The sequence below is a fragment of the Neopsephotus bourkii genome, unplaced genomic scaffold, assembly GCF_033783945.1.
Source record: "Neopsephotus bourkii isolate Nb327-2 ecotype Australia unplaced genomic scaffold, CSIRO-AGI_Nbou_v1 NB_532, whole genome shotgun sequence".
NCBI lineage: Eukaryota > Metazoa > Chordata > Aves > Psittaciformes > Psittacidae > Neopsephotus > Neopsephotus bourkii.
In genome coordinates, this window is record NW_026901033.1 from 2619528 (window position 1) to 2638020 (window position 18493).

An 18493-nucleotide genomic window follows, 5' to 3' on the forward strand; every position below is an offset into this window, starting at 1 on the left:
TCTGGAGTTTTAAGGATTCTCCAGAACAAAAAGGTGAGCTGTGCAATTTCTATTAGGTTTTGTTTGGTGAATGAAGCCAAACCTTGTACTCGGCTTCGTGGAGTGCTTTTGCCTGGATGGCTGTGATGTGACATCAGGAAGCAACCCCTTGGAATGCTTCAGGCATCAGTTGCTAGATGAGCTGCACAAAGAGAAAATCTGGCTCAGGAAGGCAAAGGGGGATGAAGAGTTGAGAATGAAGCAAGCATCCTCAGCATTTGGCATGAAAAAGGAGCAATGTTACGAATGGGTACTCAGCCAGCAGGGGAGGGAGTTGGACACAGAGGCTTTGTTTCCCTCTTAATGCATTATCCTCTCTGCTGGGGCAAGAGGGTGAACACGAGTGCAGTTACAGCTGCCTGCCCAACCCTTTTTATCCAGAGGGGGAGAGAGGAGGGGCATGGGGGGGGAGAAGAAACGTGAGGATGGAGTCAGAACAGGAAAAGTGAGAAGAGGTAGGATGAAGGAGACTGGGGGAGAAGGGGGGCAAGGAAGGGAGGAATCAGCCCCTGGCTGCAGCCAGTTGTGATTTGAAGTAACATACGAGAGTTCATCATAGTGCAGAGCAGATCTCAACTCACACCATGACTTGCTTCATAAAAGCATGTCTCATGGACCGTAGTTTGAAATTGAAGGTAGTCTTCCTCTTTTCTTCAGATTTGCCCTTTTGGCTTTCACATGGAAGCAGCTTCTCAGGTTTTGGTGGGGGAGTATGTGAGTAGACATGAATGATTTCTTTACACCAGAGATGATTTTAGCCTGCGTAACAGCTAAAGAGTGGACAATTCACAGCACAAAGGGCAGTAGCATTCATTTCATTATCGACTATAAAGAGACTAAAATTAGAAGTGCTGATGGATGTCGTACGTGCCCTTCACAGCCTAACCGGACTACAAGCTGTGTGAACCTTTACTCAGATTGTGCTGTTCAGAATCATATCTGTTTGTTTAGCTCTGTGGATAACAGCAATAGGATTTCACCATTTTGGCTGACAGTGGCAGGGAAAGCAATCTGGTTCCTTCAAAACCGCCTCAGCAAATGACAACATAGCTGAAGGCTGAGTCATCTGCTTGCCAAGGGCTGGTGTGATAAGGTAGACAAACTGGAAAACCTGGTGTTGCATAGTTGAGAGGTGTAGTTCTGAGGACTAGGCAAATCGATACTCCCTCCACATCCCGTTTCTCTGTGGCTACTGCAGACGACGTCATTTCCAAGGAATTCCCCTTATTTACCAGTGTTTTCAGCTCACTCCCATGAAACCTATCCAGACTCTCCCTCTTACTGTCTCCAGCCTCATACAAAAAATTGTTACTGATCATAACTGCAGCTGAAACCAGAAGGAAATGAGTTGCCTTCTTGCTTGCTTCAGAGACAGAGATCCTCGTGCGGAGACAGAGGCTATGAAAAGGCAAAGCTGTATTCAGGAGCATGAGATCATTGAATTAACAGAAGGTAATGCAGAGGAAAGTGAGGTCGATCATGACAAGCCTCCAAACGCTCAAACCAGAAAGGTAGGTATTTCACTTGTTCCTTTTATCCTTACTCTTGAGAAAATACCACACAGCAAGAGAAATGACACTTTGCAGGAACATCTTGTAGGGGTGGTTTAATTTGTTGTTTGTGGGAGGGGGAAAGGTTATTCACTTGAAAGTAAAGGTTGAAAACCTGTTTGACGTCTTTCTTCTTCTCAGTTCAGTGTTCTGATATAGGAATAGGATTCAAGCCCCTCTTAATTTTTGTGTTTGGCTGTTTGTGAACTTTAGGAAATGAAGTTGTAACTGGTACTCTGAGTTTTGCTTTCTCTTTTCACGTGCTGTTGGTGGGATTGGGCTCAAAGCCAGAGAGGACAAGAACTGAAAGCTGTACTATAATACAAGCTTTCTCCCAGATCAAACCAAGTGGGAGAGCAGTACTACTCAAATAAGACTAGGATGTCCTGCAACAAACCATGCTGGGATTCTCTCTACCTTTGAGTCATTTGCAATTGCTAACAATAATGGATTTGTATGAACTGAGGCTTTGAGGCCCTCTATAAAGACCAGCACGTGAGCCCTCACAGAGGTAACTCGCAGCATTCAGCTTGAAGCTATGGAGCAGACTGATGCTGGCAGGTTATGCTCACAGGTGACTGCTGTACAATGATCCTCATCACTTACAGCAGAGAGCATGTCTATGGCAGAGCTAAGAAGTTTCCCACTCTTCTGTAGAGATGGCTGAGCCCTCCAAGACAGCTCATCCGTATTAGTCATGCCACTCCTCCCTTCCTGCTCCCAGCCGAGCAACCACAACTGCTTCCTTGTGTGGGCCCCATTGATCATAGCTGTAGGTTGGTTTATTCTGCCAGATAGGCAAAGATCCCATTTACTCTATTATATTGGGGGCTGGTTACTTCTCCTCTGGTCTGGTAAACTGAATTAGTTCAGAGTCAAATTAATTCTAGGGAGGTGCAAAGAGGAATGGGAGAGGGTGGAGGGAAAGCAGAGATGAGGCAGATCCATATAGCTATTTTGAGAAACTTTACCCTTAGGTTCCTGTTTAGCCTTCCCCTTCCCAGCACTGAGTTTTCATTTGTGCTCTGTTTCTGCTAATTCTGGCCATTGGTTTCCTATCTTATAGGGACTGCTGGAAGTTTATCATGCTCTGCTTCCTGCTCATGTGCAGGCTAATCAGGACTAGTCTGATTCTCTCTGCTGCTGCTCTTTCCCCACAGTCCTGCCATATATACAGGCAATGTCTGAAGGTGCTGCGATAGGGAGCTGAATGTTTGCTTGAGATCAAACCAGTTTGTTATGTGTGTTTAAGAATTCTATCATTATTATTTTGTGGTGGCCTAAATATGTGACTTAATCCAAACCTGGGTCTGATAGCTGTCTGTCTCAACTGATATTGCCATGGCTGATTTTGTAGTGGTACCCTAAGCAGTAGCTACTGGCTTTTTAATTTTTCAGGTATTTGACAGCTTTTTTCCTAAATGGAAGGTTTATTTTCCTAATACATTTTAAAAATCATATTAAAACCAATACATAATCACTATCACACCTGAAAGGATGCTGTAAGGAAAACTGTATTCTGCCTTTGCAGTTCTGCATGCAGGGATGTCTGCAGAAAGTGCTTTCCCTTTCTCTGCCTGTGCTCCTGGATCAATGACTCTCTAAGATCTTTCTGTGGGTGTCTGTTTTCTCTCCCTATTCATCCGCAACCCCCAAAGAAGCTATAGGCCAGATGGTGGGCTTTAGTTAAATTCAGTGAAGGGCTATATATTATACTGTGCTCTTAGGAAGCTGAAAAAGCAAAGGGAGGTGACCTTGGTTAGTGTCTCCAGCCAGCAGCTGGCTCCTGCCAACCTGCACGTGTGTGACACTGACAACCTACAGCATGTGCTTTTCCTTGCCTGTTACTGATGTCAGAAAGGACACAGTTTACTGCTGGGTGTGTGGTGGATGGAGAGGAGGAGGAAAAGAAGAAGCAGCATGGTCTACTTGTGGATTGGTGTTCTTCCTTCAGTCTTCTGGCTGCGGAACAAAACAGTTGGAGTTCGGTTTTATTTCCTATGTCACAGAATCATAGAATAGTTAGGGTTGGAAAGGCAACCCATTCCAGTGCCTCACCACCCTGACAGCAAAGAACTTCTTCCTCATATCCAATCTAAACTTCCCCTGTTTAAGTTTGAGCCTGTTATCCCTTGTCCTATCACTACAGTCCCTAATGAAGAGTCCCTCCCCAGCATCCCTATAGCCCCCTTCAGATACCCACTTAAGCTTTTTAATTTCTATTAATTTTTAATATAAGTAATTATTAACTAATTAATCAGTACTTACTAATTAGGGGTAACTAATTAAAAGACTAATTTCTGCCGTGGTCTTATTAAAAAGTAAATGAAAGGCAAGTACTGTCCTTTTTCTCCCATATGAATGTGAATGAATGTACAACTGCTTTAAGAGAGTTTATGGTCTCCTAGAACAGGTGAGATTTGTAATAAACTCACTCAATAGCCTTTAAGTTTCCAATCTTCTGAACAAAAGAGAAGTCAACTGTGAAAGTCTCAATTATTTTACAGTGGTTTTTAATGCAAGAGTATCTAATTAATAGCTTTGGTTGCTTGTATCCAGAACCTAATCAGATTGGTATCATCAACACCACAGAGGTGAATGATTCTGGAGATTCCTCCACAGCATCTTTTTGGTTGTCAGAGGTGGCAAAAATGAAAAGGATCATCTACAATCAAATTGATGTAGTTGTCCTGGTTTGAGCTGGGATAGCTATTTTCCTTCCCAGTAGCTGCTGCAATGCTGTGTTTTGGATTTAGTCTGAAAGCAATGCTGGTAACACACTGATGTTTTAGTTGCTGTTGAGCAGCACTTACCCTAGTGAAGGTCTTTGCAATCTCTCATGCTTCACCAGTGAGGAGGAGCACAAGAAGCCATGAGAGATCACAGCCAGGGCAGCTGACCCGAAACAACCAAAGGGATGTTCCATACCATAAAATGTCATGCTCAGGATATGAACTACACCAGAAGCCTCCAGGATGGGGGATGAGCTGTGCATTTGCCAGCTGGTGGCAACCAATCGTACTGTGTATCACTTGATTTTATTGAGTTTCATTCCTCCTTCTCTCATTTTTCATTAGTATTATATGTTACTTTATTTCATTCTTTAATTCTTATCTCAACCCATGAGTTCTACCTTTTTCTGATTTCCTTCCCCACCCTACCAGGGAAAGTGGGAAGGGAGAGGATTGAGCAAGCAGCTGTTGGTACTTAGTTGCCAGATTGGATTAAACCACACCAGTAGTCTGAAAAAAACACTTGGAAGATGTGACAGCACCTTGATAGGACCTCAGCCTTATGGGCAATTCAGGAGTTGGAAACCTTACATCTATGAAGTAACATCATGCCTATGAATGTTCTTTGTCTTCTGCAGGTCTACATTCCCACATGCGGTAGTAGTTAAGGGTGGAAACCCCTGATGTAGGGCATTGCTTACCAGTGAGGCGTCCCATCTATGTGGGGTCTGGGGTTTTGTTCTGTTTGCTTCTAAATGTGACAGTAGATTAATGCTTCAATATTTTCTCCCTGCTTTATTTCATTAATCAATATGCTCTTTCCTTTTATACTAGGAGAGAAGTCACTGGAGATCATGTAGCAATGTAGTTTTCTGGAAGTGTAAACTATGGATGGTTATAGCTACAATTTTTCTAGTATTCTTCCTGGTCATTCTCATCAGCCTAATTCTTTATTCTAGTAAGTATCTCACTTTCAGTTCATGCTCTAATACAAATGTACAATATGCACAATCTGAGACTAATTGAACGGTAGCATCCTTTAAACTTCCATGAACTGCTGAAGGGACCCGGATGCTGACTGCAGAATGTGGTGTGTTGAGTAGTGGATCTAAACACTTCCATTTTAGCAGGCAGCAGGCAACTCGCATCCCGATTCGATGCAATTCCAGTTTGTAGCTAAGTGAGAAAATGTTACAGGAACAGAGTCTGGGATGAGGATGGAAATGATGCTTGTAACATTGCAACAAGTGCAATGGAGGGCTCAGGTCCCCTTATCTGGTGTCAGTGCCTGTCAGGCTCACAACCTAATGGGACTTTTGCTAATGGCAGTTGGTGGTTGAGCTCCGTGTGCTTCCATTTTCCTTTAGGTGACTTGCACATTCTTTCGTTCCCAATCAGTCATTACTTAGGAAATCTGTGAGGAAGCCACCTGGGAGAAAGCCAAGAGGAGATTTATTTATTTATTAAGTTATTTATTCTCTCTGATATTGCTTTTAACTGGAACGTTTTCCTCCACTTTCTCCTTTTGGATATTAGATGTTTACACGGATGAGGATGACTATTGGGATGCTGATGCACTCCTAAATAGTGGAAATTGTCGCAGTTTTTCGGGGACACTGGAATTAATGTGTGGCCTCCCACGCCTTTTCTCTGAAGACATTGCTAAGAAGGTATGTGTTGATGATTGTGCTTGCAACATACATTTAGTGGTTTTCCCTTTCAAAATGTTTCTGTTTCTCTGTGTAGCAATTTATCTATTTGCAAGCCCACGAGAAGTTAGGAGATGTACTTTTTCTAGCATAATTTAAGTCCCCATCTAGAAAAAGAGACCTGTTTGCTTTTAAGCACACAAGCAGTTTATAGTGTTTTTTGTTCTGTTTTGGTTGTGGTTTGTTAGGGTTTTTTTAAAGAAAGGTGTCTTATTTTCCCCCCAAATTTGATTAAAGGCTGGGGCATAGTCTTCACCTTTTTCATACAATAATCAAATAATTCAGGTTAGGAGAGGCCTAAGGTCATCTAAATGATGATGACCTTTAGATGAAGGTCATCTAAACCAAATGGGACTAAAAATACTGTGTTTAGCATCTTCCTGTCCTCCTGTAAGTACATGGTGGCAGCCTGGGTTTATAGCTGCTGCTTCCACTGGGCCATCACAGCTCTGAGTTAAGCTCAGCAGGCACTGCAGTGCTTATTTTGATTTACCATGGAAAGGGAGTCTCAGTAGAGAGGCCCTTTCCTCTGTCATGTAATCATAGAAGGGCTTTTGGTACTAGTACAAACCCCAGCCAAACAACCTAAATTGCCCAGGCAACATGAGCACACACGTTTAGTTCACCCTGAGTGCCTCCATTGTGTGAAGGCAACCTAGTAATCACTCAAACACACAGATTAACTTGTCTGTCAAGCTTAAAGGGATGGTGTACCTTTTCTAGGGCAGAGGTTTGCTGTTATTGACCCTTCAGCACCTGTGTTTCTGCCCCTTCAAGCACCCTGTAAGAATGATTTTCCGTATCACTTTTATGGAGGAAGGAAAGGCAGTGAATGGAAGAAACTTCTTTTTCTTTTCCTTTTTCCCTACAAGTTAACAGATGTCTACAGTTCATCTCCAGCTCTAGGACGCTACTTTAGGTCAGCCCAGGTGGTTTCTTTCAGGTAAGCAATTTCTTGTCATCAGAGGTATCTGAAAAATGCAGGCTTTTGATGAGACATACATGGGCCTATGTGGATATGTGCAACATTTAAAGCTGTGAAAAACAGACTGGGGGAAGTTACATAGGTAGTGAAAAACAGTCTAAGGATCCTCTGGTTTAAATGGCAAGTGCTGCTAATTATGTATGATGAGAGTAACATTTTCTTACTGTTAAGCATCACCTCTACTGTCTTTGGTTCAAAGTGCAGCCCTTAATAATATTCAAGGATACTTATTACAAGGAAAATGAGTTGCTGGAATTATTTGGGATTGACATAGTTTAAATAGCCTCAAGTAAATAAAATAGGGCTTATGGGGAGGGATGAGGGCTGAACTAGTTTTGTTCCCAAAAGAGCTAAATGCAACAGTGGGCATACAAGTTGTGAGAGCCCAAACAGTAATACTGCGTTACTGGTTTGTTTGCATCACTTTCCCCCTGTCTTTATTCTGGACCAGAGAAGCAAATCTAAAAGCAACAGCATGTTGGAGAGACTGGGGAACAGGAGTGAGAGGCAGAGGAGGTAGCAGAGTGTAGTCTAGACTAGCTTGAATGGGAGATGCTTACACATGAAGAAGAACCTGAGGCACCAAAAGCCTAACAGAGCCAGAGGAGTAGCAGTGGTAAGAAGGGGAAAGCATCCAAGCCTGCCTTGCATAGGCAGCAGAAAGCTTCAAACTGGAACAGAGGGAAGATCTTACTCTGAGCAAAAACTGTGACTGGAGGAAGGCTAAGAAGTTTACTGTGCTTGAGACTGCGAAGTTTTGATCTATGGAGATACCATAAATTTGCAACAGGAGGGAGGCTGAGCAGCAAAAGGAAAAGGGCAGCTGGAAAGATCAGCTACAGCATGGTCCTGCTGTGGAGAGACAGCAGGAAGACAAGGGAAGGCAGTTGGAGAGGTTCCCCAAGGACTACTGGAAAAGCACTGTTACAGAAGGCATTAAAAAGACAATAGGAAATCGAGAGAAAGGGCCCAAAGCCCTTAAGAGATCAAGGACAGGGGAAGAGTCCCCTTGGGATGCTGCAAGGGGTAGTCCTGAGGGCTCTTTGGGGAATGTGCTCCCCTGCACTGCCAGCCTCGGGCGTGCCAGCCTTGTTCACTGAGTGAGACTAGCTCCTTAGTCTTAGGGGTAAAAAGTATGATTTTGACCATGAAATGCAAAGCTATAGTTCTGCATACATATCAACTAGCTTACCTCTCCCTGTCCTTCCACCCCTCTGTTCCCCACGTGTCTCCCTGTGTGTCTCCTTTTCTTTTCCCACCCAAACAAATACTTCTTTATGTTTTAAATTCAGTGAGTACAAAATGTAACCGTCAAATTGTAGTCAGTGGATTTGGTAGGCCACAAACAATGCCATTTCCAGAGATGGATGTGAGTTTGGTTGTTCTCATAACACACTCCAGAGCTGAGTTAGGAGCACAACTGAGTGGTCCCAGGTCCTGCTAGGGGGAGATCAAATCTTTCTACAGGTTCTCAGCTAACCTATGCTTGAGATATCACAACATATGTTATTATTATGTACTGGTAAAGCATGGGTTTTGTAAACCTCACCCTGTTAGAACACAGATCCAAATGACCTCTGTCTATTTGAAAGGTTAGCTTCAAGTATGTTCCCAGTTTCTGTTAATGTCAAGAGCTGTTCTGAGAAGGCAGAGGGAGGAGGAAATGAATCTCTGGCAGTTTTCTTTTATAATGCTTTTCTTTAGAATAAGATAAAACATAAAAAATCCACCCCAACATTGATATAAAAAGTCAGTCTTGTCAAAAAAAGGAAAGTTCCAGTGGGGACTTGAAGGCATTGATACTTGGCTTTGTTTTTCAGTAATGAAAACTCCACTGTATTTTATCAGCTAGAGTTCTCTGTACCACCACCAACAGAGGGGTTTATGGAAAACACAATGAACCCAGACTTTATAAAGAACATTTTACGTCAAAATATCTATGATGAAGATGATATTTCTAATCCTGGGACATCTGAATGTAACAAGTTGAAGTTTGACCCGACTTCTCTCACACTGACATGTGAGTACATTAAAGAGACAGTTTTCTTACAACGAGTAGAAGTTATTTACTTGAAAGAAAATCCTTCAGGAAGATGTTGGGATCTGTTTGTAAATGCATTTTGCACAACAGTGTTAAGAAAATTGGGAATACTCGGGTTTCAAGGAAGTCTTGTTATGCACAGCTTATAACCTTGAATTGACTGGTCCTCTGATGAGAGAGTGATAATGAGACTGATTGGCTACAGACTCCAACCACACTTTTCAGATCTCCTTTTGCATTTTATACATAAAAATAATTAAAACCAGAAAATCTCCTATGTGTGTACCAGAACAGAGAGCCTAATTAAAACTGTTTCTCCTTATTGTATATTGACATGGTTTAGTGTGAGGTGTCCCTGCCTATGGCAGGGAGGTGGAACTGGATGGTCTTAAGGTCCTTTCCAACCCTAACTATTCGATGATTCTATATTCATATTTGAACATTTATAGAACTAATTTTAACCCAAGTAAGACAGCACAAGTAATTTGGGAGCAAATTTAGGATTATTTTTTTCTAGGATGAAAAAGCCTCCTGATTTTTGTCTTTTCAATATTTCATTTTTTTAATTATTGTGTACAGAGATACCTTTTAAAGGAACCAAATGTTCATTCTCCCAGGTTTTCTAGGTAGTGGTTCCAACGACTGCTAGTAACTAGCTAGTGATCCCTATGCTTTTACAGTTGTCTTGATTGAAATGTCACTATAAAAGTCATATGTTCTTTGCAATTTTACTGAAAGCATGAAGATACTTCCATCCACCCCCACCTTCCTGAGACAGACCAATGTGCTTTTATAACAGTTCTTGGCTAGCACATCACCATACACTCTATATAAGTAAGATTTGTCAGCAGAACAAGAAGCAATGAGTTCCAATTTTCAGTATCATTTTGTTCCTTATATAGTTGACAGGACTCAAAGAAAATGCAGTGTAAAAGAGACAGGAAAGAATATGCTATAATATATAACTAAAGTTTCATTTTAATGTTAATGTTGTACTGTTTTACCTTTTCAGAGAAAAGATGGAAAGACTCTTCATCGTCCTCACTGCTTAGAAGAAGGGGCTTCTCCTATCTGTTAGTAATCTGAGGATAGGGAGCTATTCATGAGTAGAAACACTTCTAAAGATGTTGTCCTGCACATACTGTCTGTGATGCAGTATTGTAAATGGAAAATGTAGTACATTTGTAACAGTGTTGTACTCCTAAAACACCACTACCTCCTCCTTTTTTGTTGTCCTGATATCTCAATAACTCATTTCACTTACAAAAATCATGTATGGTCTGTTGACTTTGAAACCTCTGCTTTGTCTTACCTTAAAATTGAATCTGGATTCCCTGTATGACCTTTAAAAAGCAGTCTTGCCTATGGCTCATTGCTTCTTCACTTGTCTCATCCAAAATTATCTGCATACCTTCATCCTTAATGATCACTTCCACCCATGTTCATGTCTGTTACTTTTTTCTGTGCTAACTACATATGCTGTGTTTCCCCATTGTTCTTTCCTCATAAAACAAGCAGAAAAGTTAAATACACTATTTTCTTTAATTGCACACAAGACCTTTGCACTATCTTCTTAAGTGACCTTCAGTTCCCATCATCTCCTTCTTCATCCTACAGTCTTACTGGATAAGGTGGTATCTGTTCTATTTTTCTCTTCTGTAATGTTAAATAGCAATGAAGGAACAAACATTGGTAAGACATACATCTTTATTACTAATGCATCTGAATGCTATAGGAATCTTTCAAGGGTCAGATTAAGTTTGTTTTAATAATTAGCTAGTGGTACTAGAGAATAGACAACTATTTGAGCCATATTTGTAAATTCAAAGAGAAACTAGTCAATATTATTAGTTATAGGCCTTGTCCCGGCAGTGGGGATAAAAATGAACAGGTGCAAGATATTTGCCTTCATAAGGCAGCAAATAGTTTTTCTTGTTGACAACAGATCAGATGAGACAGATAGGCCAATGCAAAGAGGAAGATGCTGAAACAGACCATGTAGGCCACCGTGGCATGAGAGTTACAGCCAATAATGGTTAGTTTTATCTAACATGTTAGATAATATTAGAGCATTAACTTTATAAGGAATGGATTCACTACCATGTTAGTAAAGTATGGCTGCTTGTCATTAGTTTATAGCCATTATCAACGTTAGTGCTATTGGAGAGACAAATTTGTTTTAAGAAAACTTTTGTATACTAAGAAATATGGGAAATTATATGTCTTTTTTTTCTAATATTACCAGTTTATTTAAGAAGCAATCTGACAATTTTGCCATGCATTAAACTATTTATTTTTACTCTTAATGTGATTGTTTTCATTATTTGGTAGCTTTAGCCTTTCAGCGGTTTGAGTTAGAAAACAACCATTGGAATTTCAAATGCTGATAGCTGTATGAAGCATCTGTCTGAAAGAGCTGTACACTCAAAACTGTATTTGTTATTGATTCAGTTTTAACTGAGCTTAGGAAACAGCCTGGACCAAATCAGTAGTTCACATGGCTCTCATATCTGTGGCTAATTCAGATCCCGTGTTGATATGTAAGATGTAGTGTTGGTTGTGAGAGCCATAATTTCTCTTGATGCAATATTATATGCAGCATACAACTAGAAGAGATGTTCCTTCTGATTTTTTTCATTGGGGAAGGGTGAAATTCATAGTTTGTATGATTTGTCCCAAAAGCACCAGGTCATGAAAATACCAGCAGTGATGAAATAACTTGTCTTTGTGATGCTGCTTGATCTCATTGTTGAACCTGCCCTTGGGTGCATCTTAATCTTGATTCTGCTTCTAAGAACTTTAATGTAATGATTTTTCTTCTTTATGGTGATATCCCTATGGGAATTAAGAGTTAACAGACAAAAGGAGAAGCCAAGAATTCCTCAATAGAAGTGTTTTGTGTAAATGCTTAATGTTAATTTCATTTAGAAGGAGTGTGGGTAACACTTCAGACAAGTGAGACACTGTTGAAAAGGAAAAAATAGTTTTGGTAATCCAGCTTGTGGAGTATACAATCAGCCCTTTAGCATCCCATGGCAAGCAGTCATCTGTGTGGTCACAGCAGGCAATACCAGTGTGGGGCAGATTCATCTGCCCCTTATGACAGCCCGCAGTAGCTGTACAGTGCTGCATGCATCATGCTAGCAGTGTGTCTTACCACTGCTGCATGCAGCCATTCACCTGTGGGACTACCCCCTCAGCACAGGCACTGCAGGTGGGAATCACAAAGGTGCTACACCATGAAGCCAGGGCTGCAGCCAGCAATCACTTACATACAAGGTTTAGAATCAGGAAATCTGATCAACATTTTCTTTCAAAGTGTTTTAATATAAATATGGAAGGCAGCAAAAAGTCATGCTGAAGCAAGAACAGAGGCTGTATGTACAATCAGTGTATGGGCTCTGGTTAATATTTGAATACCTGGTTTCAGTCCCGTGTGCATGTCAAGAAATGCTGCTTACAGAAGGGTGGTGGGCTATCAGGAGGGTATATTTTGGCTTTGAAGATCACCCTGCGGAGGGTGTTGGTAGATGAGAACAACTTGGGGGTGTTGGTCTATGGGAAACTGAACAGGAGCTGGCTTCAGTGTGCGCTTCCAGCCCAGAAAGCCAACTGTATCCTGGGCTGCATCAAAAGGAGCGTGACCAGCAGGTTGAAGGAGGTGATCCTGCCCCTCTGCTCTCCTGAAACCTCACCTGGAGTAAAGTGTGCAGTTCTTGTGCACACACAGCATGGAGCAGGCATTCAGGGCATGGAGTGACAAGGTGTGGCGAGGCAGTCAGAGCGTGGTGCAGGTAATCTCGGTTGCTTCTACTAAGGAAGCACATTGTTTTCTATAGAGAAGCATCATCTTACAATGACAGTTCCGACTCTTCCTCCTGGTTTACTTGTGAAGTCCTGTACCCTGTTCATGTTTCTTTCTCTGATCACCTTTTCAATGAAACAGATTTGCCTTATTGGAAATGACTGGCAGGTGTGTTCTAAGCAAGAGTAAGGTCACCAACAAGTGAGTCCTTTGTTTGAAGACCTGACAGCAGAGGTAGAATAATTATCAAGGCTGCACACAACCAAATAAAAGAGTAGAAAATGCCCCTTTCTAAGTTATGAGGACATAATCATAATCACTTTGCTCTTCAGCACCGGTGATGTTTTCCTTCCTCTTGGGTATGTTGACAAGTGCATATTCGGTTTGATTATTGCTGTTAAACACAGAGGCTTCATGTTTTACGTTGTGGTTGACAGTAGAGTACCACAGCTCTTTGGAATTCATAGATTGTTGGGGATCAAATTGCTCCTGGATGTAGGGGAGGGAGAGAGAAGAGAGAAGCTTCAGCATAATTGTATTATGAAGTCTGCAGTGTGAACAACTCTGGTATGGCCTTTGTGCTCATGCAGCAGTGTTGACCAGTTCATGTTATTACCAAGTATCTGTAGCCATTTCCCTGCCATACAGGTTGTGGCTGAACACCAGGAGCACTCAACAACATATGCACACCTGGTGTGGATGGAGGTTAAATGCAGCAATGGCTCCCTCCCTAGTGACCCTCATGTAATGGGGGAAGAGCCATTAATGAAGGAGGAGGTAAGACTGTATGGGTAAATGCCTTCCTAGCTCTGTTCAGACTTGTCCTTCCTTTTGCCTCTCAAAAGTGTTTGCTAATAGGTTGTGGGTGATTGTGCATCTAAACAGTTAGGATGACTCATTCAGTCTAAAGGACTGATATGAACCGAAGAAGTACTTGGAACCAGAAGGTATAAGCTTGTTTGTCCTGATGCTCTTGATTTGAACCCACTGGGTAATAAAGCTAGTGAGTAAGTATGTGCTTTATAGTAGTATTCTCTATTGTCTGCAGTAGTAGTAGTATTTTAAGTGGGTGTTGCTGAGTTCATGCTGACATTTGTGGCTGCCTTTTGTACTCTGTAAGTGGAACAGAGGTCTCTGCTCCATGGGTTGATAAACCCAAAGGGTTTGCTTTAATTTTTCAAGCCTAAAAGTGAGAAGGACTTGTTCGAATGTAATTCCTGCAGAGTCTGCCTCAGGTCTTCCCAGCTGATATAAATAATTTTGTCTGCTTGGTGTGAAAGATTTCCTGATTTTGAGAACACTTCACTGAAAATAATTCCCAAATTTTGATTTGAGGCTTTATAAAATTTAGTGATTTAGAAATTACAGTTTTATGGAGCAGAGCAATCTGGGTGGACTTGCTTCAGAAAAGGAATTCCCAGCCTATCTGCAGGGGCATGGCTCTCTCTTCCCCCAGTCATTGTTGCAATGGGATGCAAGCAGTACTTGTCCTAATGTGCCTGTAAAACAAGGACAGGTAGGCTCTTCATTTTCATGAGTGCCTGGCTCCAAATCCACTGTGTGAAGTCTGGAGCACCTCTTGTCCCTTCCATCATACAGGGCTACTCAAAACTTGTTCATAGCCACACTTCCCAGAATCCTTCCAGTCTGCAGGTTTTGGAAGCCTGTTGTCATTGACCTTCTCTTCAGAGGGGAGTCTGCAGTGCAGAAGGGTTGTGATTTGTCCCCCACACTGATAGTGTACAAGGAAAGAGCATAATGGCTGGAGGTTTCATTTGACCCTCCTGTTACTCGCAGTCGAAGTTTAATACTCAGATGTGGCACCTCTCCTATCACACTAACAACCCTCACAGGGCTGCCTTCAAACCACAAGCTGGGGCTTTTACTTGGGACACCAGAAACTCTTCTCAAAACCAGACAGCTAGTTGGCAGATTCCCCCGTACAGTTCCACCCCCTTGCTTTCTCTTCCCCCCCCCCCGTCCACCCCACGCTCACATGTGCAAATCATGAGCTCATTTAATCACACCCTTTTCTGTCATCTTGCCCACTGAAGAAATTTCTGCTAAACACCCACATATCCACTGGGCACCAACTTTAGTTTTAACTGATGTCATCTTTATAAAAACCCCAAGAACCAGGTTAGGCTGCTAAATGGTAGCACTTTGTTATGTGGTACATGGGGCTTCTGGTGATCGTTTATCATTGGGTGACTCGAGAGACAACTTCAGTTGCCCTCTGCTAAAATGAACTATTTACAAAGGAGAGGTAGCAAAGCACAGGTACTCAGCTGCTGCCTTTGGGAGCTTGGTGTGTTAACAGACACACAAGTCCACAAGGCTGTGAAGTGCATCAGTTAAGAAATGGTTGCTCCCAACCCCTGCTTCCAGGACATTAAGCCTGGGCAGAGGAGCAGGGCATACACCAAGTTATGTAGTTACCTCTTAAATAACCTTGGAGGGGTATTCAGAGCTCCTGAATCTAACCCCAAATCAGGGAAGTATGATGGAGTGGGCAGAGTGGTTGTCATGCCAGTCTTCCCTGAGTGTCCTCTTCTGTGGTACACCCATTTGATCCATTCTGTTTTATAGGAAAGTAAATGGTCAAGAAAATGAACGTTCAACCTGACAGTCCATGGTTTTGGTTTTTGGTTTATTGATTTTCTTGTTATTTTTTTTTCCTTTTCTTCCTTCTAGGGACAGTGGCATATTGGAAAGCGAAACCTTATTCTGTTCCAATAGAGTTAGCCATTCATTGAGATACCTGCTGTTTTTTACAATGGGAAGGTTAAACAAAACCTTTTAAGTCTCCAAATATTAAATCTCCCTTTGTCTTTCAACTAAAACCTTATTTTATTACTAAAGCTGGTTGGTAATAGGCCAGTTAAATGGGTTTTTATTATAAGACACCATGACTGAAACCGAAACGTTTGTGGAAACACATCAGTTTTGGTGAAACTGGAGGCAAGAGATGTTATGCTGGCTATCAGAAAGCTGAGGGGAGAGGGGAAGGAGGAGGAGAGAAAAAGTACCCCCACAGCCATAAGTTGCCCTGTGATTGAGGACCCTTGTATCAGGCATAATAATGAGGTTCAGGCTCCTGCATTGTCAGGCCAGGCAGCATTACACTCAGCCTCTGAAATTCTGAGTGCTGCAGTCCATTTGGCTGTTGCATATTATCATTATAGTTCATATACATACATTTATTTCATATATAGGCTTAAAGTGATGTTTTTCTGCATCCCAAGCTGTCTTTTGTCTCTTCAGTGGGAATATGATGGGCAGCTTGTCTTTCTGACATGTGTGTGGTTTGGATTCAATTGCCCCAGAAAACAGCAAAACCATTCACATTTAGTCATTACCTTGGTGGTACTTGTTGGATCGCTGTCGGTTTGTGCTGAGGGAAGAGGAAGAAGACAGATGTGACTTAGTCTTTGGTGCAGCGATGGGACACAAGGACTTCTGCAGCACAGGATCTATTCAGTCATTTAGTGACTGAGCACAGGCTGTGCAAAAGCATGAGCTCATGTGACATTAGCTGGGGAAAGGGTTGGATCTCTGAGAGCCAAATACATTGCATCTCCTCAAGGTTTGCCTATTCTCTAGTTCAATACACAATTACACCATGCAGCACTGCCCATCAACCATAGTAATACTTAGATGTGCAACCGTTCTGCTTGTTTTTAACTGGAATCACTTTTACATGGCTCTTTTGGAAATGGCTGTTTTTGTTTGCTTGTTCTCTGGGTGTATTTCAGCTTCATGGACAATGCAGCCTTAATTCTGTCTGGGGTCATTGGCTGGGTGCTGGGGTGGCTGTGTGTGCAGATCCAGCAGGCTTGAGCTTTCCTGGACATTGCTCTCGCTGTCCTTAAGCATCTAAATAGCAGAGGGTTGTTTGCATCATCTTTTCACACAGCTTTATTTTTATCTGCCTAACTGGTTCTTGCTATGAAGTTAATGGAATTATTGGTTGGTCCTGCAAAATTTCAGAGCTGAGCTTTCAATTTGGATTAATATAACGGGGCTTTTAAGCACAATTGTTCTGGTACCTGATTGAAGGGAAGATGTGAGTCTCAATATTGCGTTAAAGCTACTGTCTTAGAGAACTTGTAGTGTTTTCAACATGTCTGTACTGCCTTGACACTGCCATGCAATTGCTGATGTACATAATTAACAAGAAGCTGTTCCTCCCTAAACAAATACTGTTTGTTAAAGTGGTATTTTATAACATACATTAATGGCTTTACCCACTGGTGGAAAAGGTAACAGTCTGAATTGAAACCAAGACCTCGTGATTCACGTGGACACATGTGATCCTGGCTGCTATGTGAGTCTTCCCTATTTGCATATTTAACATGCAGAAACTCATTTAGGAGAATACCTCCTACTGATGTGTGTTTAGAAAAAGCCCTAAACTGTGTTTTTATGTGGGGAGCATGGGCTGGCATGTGAACTGATGCAGGGTGTCCTGTGCTGGCAGCATCCTTCCTCTAGCAGCCCTCTGCCTCATTTACAGGGGACAAAGCAGGGATGTTGCAGAGATGTCCTGTGGAGTGTGTGCTTGCAAGCCTCGGGGCCTGAATGTGACATCTGAAAGCTGAGTTTGCCATTGCAGGAGGCAGCTGTAAAGCAGTTGCTGAGGCACACATAGTTGAGGAGGCTGGAGGTGACAGACGCCCCTTTCTGCGCTCCCTTCTCCAGAAACACAAAAACCCCAATGATGCCCCAGATTATCCAGTGCAGTGGGGCAGCAAAAGCGCAGGTACCCCCCACTGGATACAAGGCAGTGTCCCCTGGCTGGAATGCAAAGTGCTTTGCCGTGGCTGCTGCCCACAGCCATGCCCCTGCCCACCAGCAGCCTCCATAGCAATGCTGGCTGCTGGCAGAGGGCTGTCCCTCCCACACCATGCCACATCACCCCTAGGGTGTTTAAGGACCCTCTTTACTTACTTTCCTTGTGGGAGTATCTTTTCCTCCTGATGGGATGGTACACTTTCCACCTAGGGCATGGAAATAGGGATAGGTAGGTTAGGTCTGGCACTGGATCATCCTTGCTCCCCACTGCCAACCCTTAGGCATTCGCACCCATGCAGGGAGAGCCCTACACCAGCTTCTATTTGACAAGGCACTTTATGCAGCTTCTCTGCTTCTATCCCCTCAGCCTTTCCTCTGTTCTCCCAGAGATGCAGCCCCACGCAAGCACTGAGCCCTGCCCTGGGACCTGCAAGAGCAGGAGCTGCCCTAGGGGAGGAGAGGAGAGGCATTGATTGGAGGTCTGTGGATGGAGGGATGGCAGGGACAAGGCATCAGCTGATGGCAATCAGTTGTTCCTGCAAAGTGCAGCCTCTGTGCCACTCAGGAGCCCGGCAATAGCTCAACAAACTTTGTGGGTTTGAGGAGCAGTCCACATTTCTGGGCTTGTTCATATTAAATACATCGAGATGGGTGAGTGGGCGATAAATACTGGGAAGAGACAGGAGACAAACAGCCCCATTGCCCCCAAATCATTCACATCCATCTACCCTGCTGTGTGACTCGGTGAAAATCAAAAGGAAGAGAAACACCAATTGTGTAAGGTTAACTGCAAAGCTGCTGGCAAGCACAAGGCTGGCAGGCAGGCCAGGCCCTGATG

General features: G+C 42.7%; 1 protein-coding gene across 1 annotated transcript; it reads left to right on the plus strand.

Annotated features, from left to right (window-relative positions):
- The first annotated feature begins 472 nt into the window (after nucleotides 1-472).
- CUNH3orf52 (chromosome unknown C3orf52 homolog) lies at nucleotides 473-11923 on the plus strand. Its single transcript, XM_061350629.1, has 6 exons — nucleotides 473-1550; nucleotides 5156-5279; nucleotides 5858-5991; nucleotides 6903-6973; nucleotides 8836-9035; nucleotides 10069-11923. Coding segments are annotated over exons 1-6 (699 nt in total). The 5' UTR covers nucleotides 473-1382; the 3' UTR covers nucleotides 10071-11923.
- The last annotated feature ends 6570 nt before the right edge of the window (nucleotides 11924-18493 follow it).

What these genes read in the sequence shown, in the direction of transcription:
- CUNH3orf52 (XM_061350629.1), top strand. Translation starts at nt 1,383, where the DNA reads ATGAGTTGCCTTCTTGCTTGCTTCAGAGACAGAGATCCTCGTGCGGAG. An exon ending in CTGAAGACATTGCTAAGAAG is followed by an intron (nt 5,992 to 6,902) that starts GTATGTGTTGAT and finishes TTTCCCTACAAG; the next exon opens with TTAACAGATGTCTACAGTTC. An exon ending in GCCCAGGTGGTTTCTTTCAG is followed by an intron (nt 6,974 to 8,835) that starts GTAAGCAATTTC and finishes TTTGTTTTTCAG; the next exon opens with TAATGAAAACTCCACTGTAT.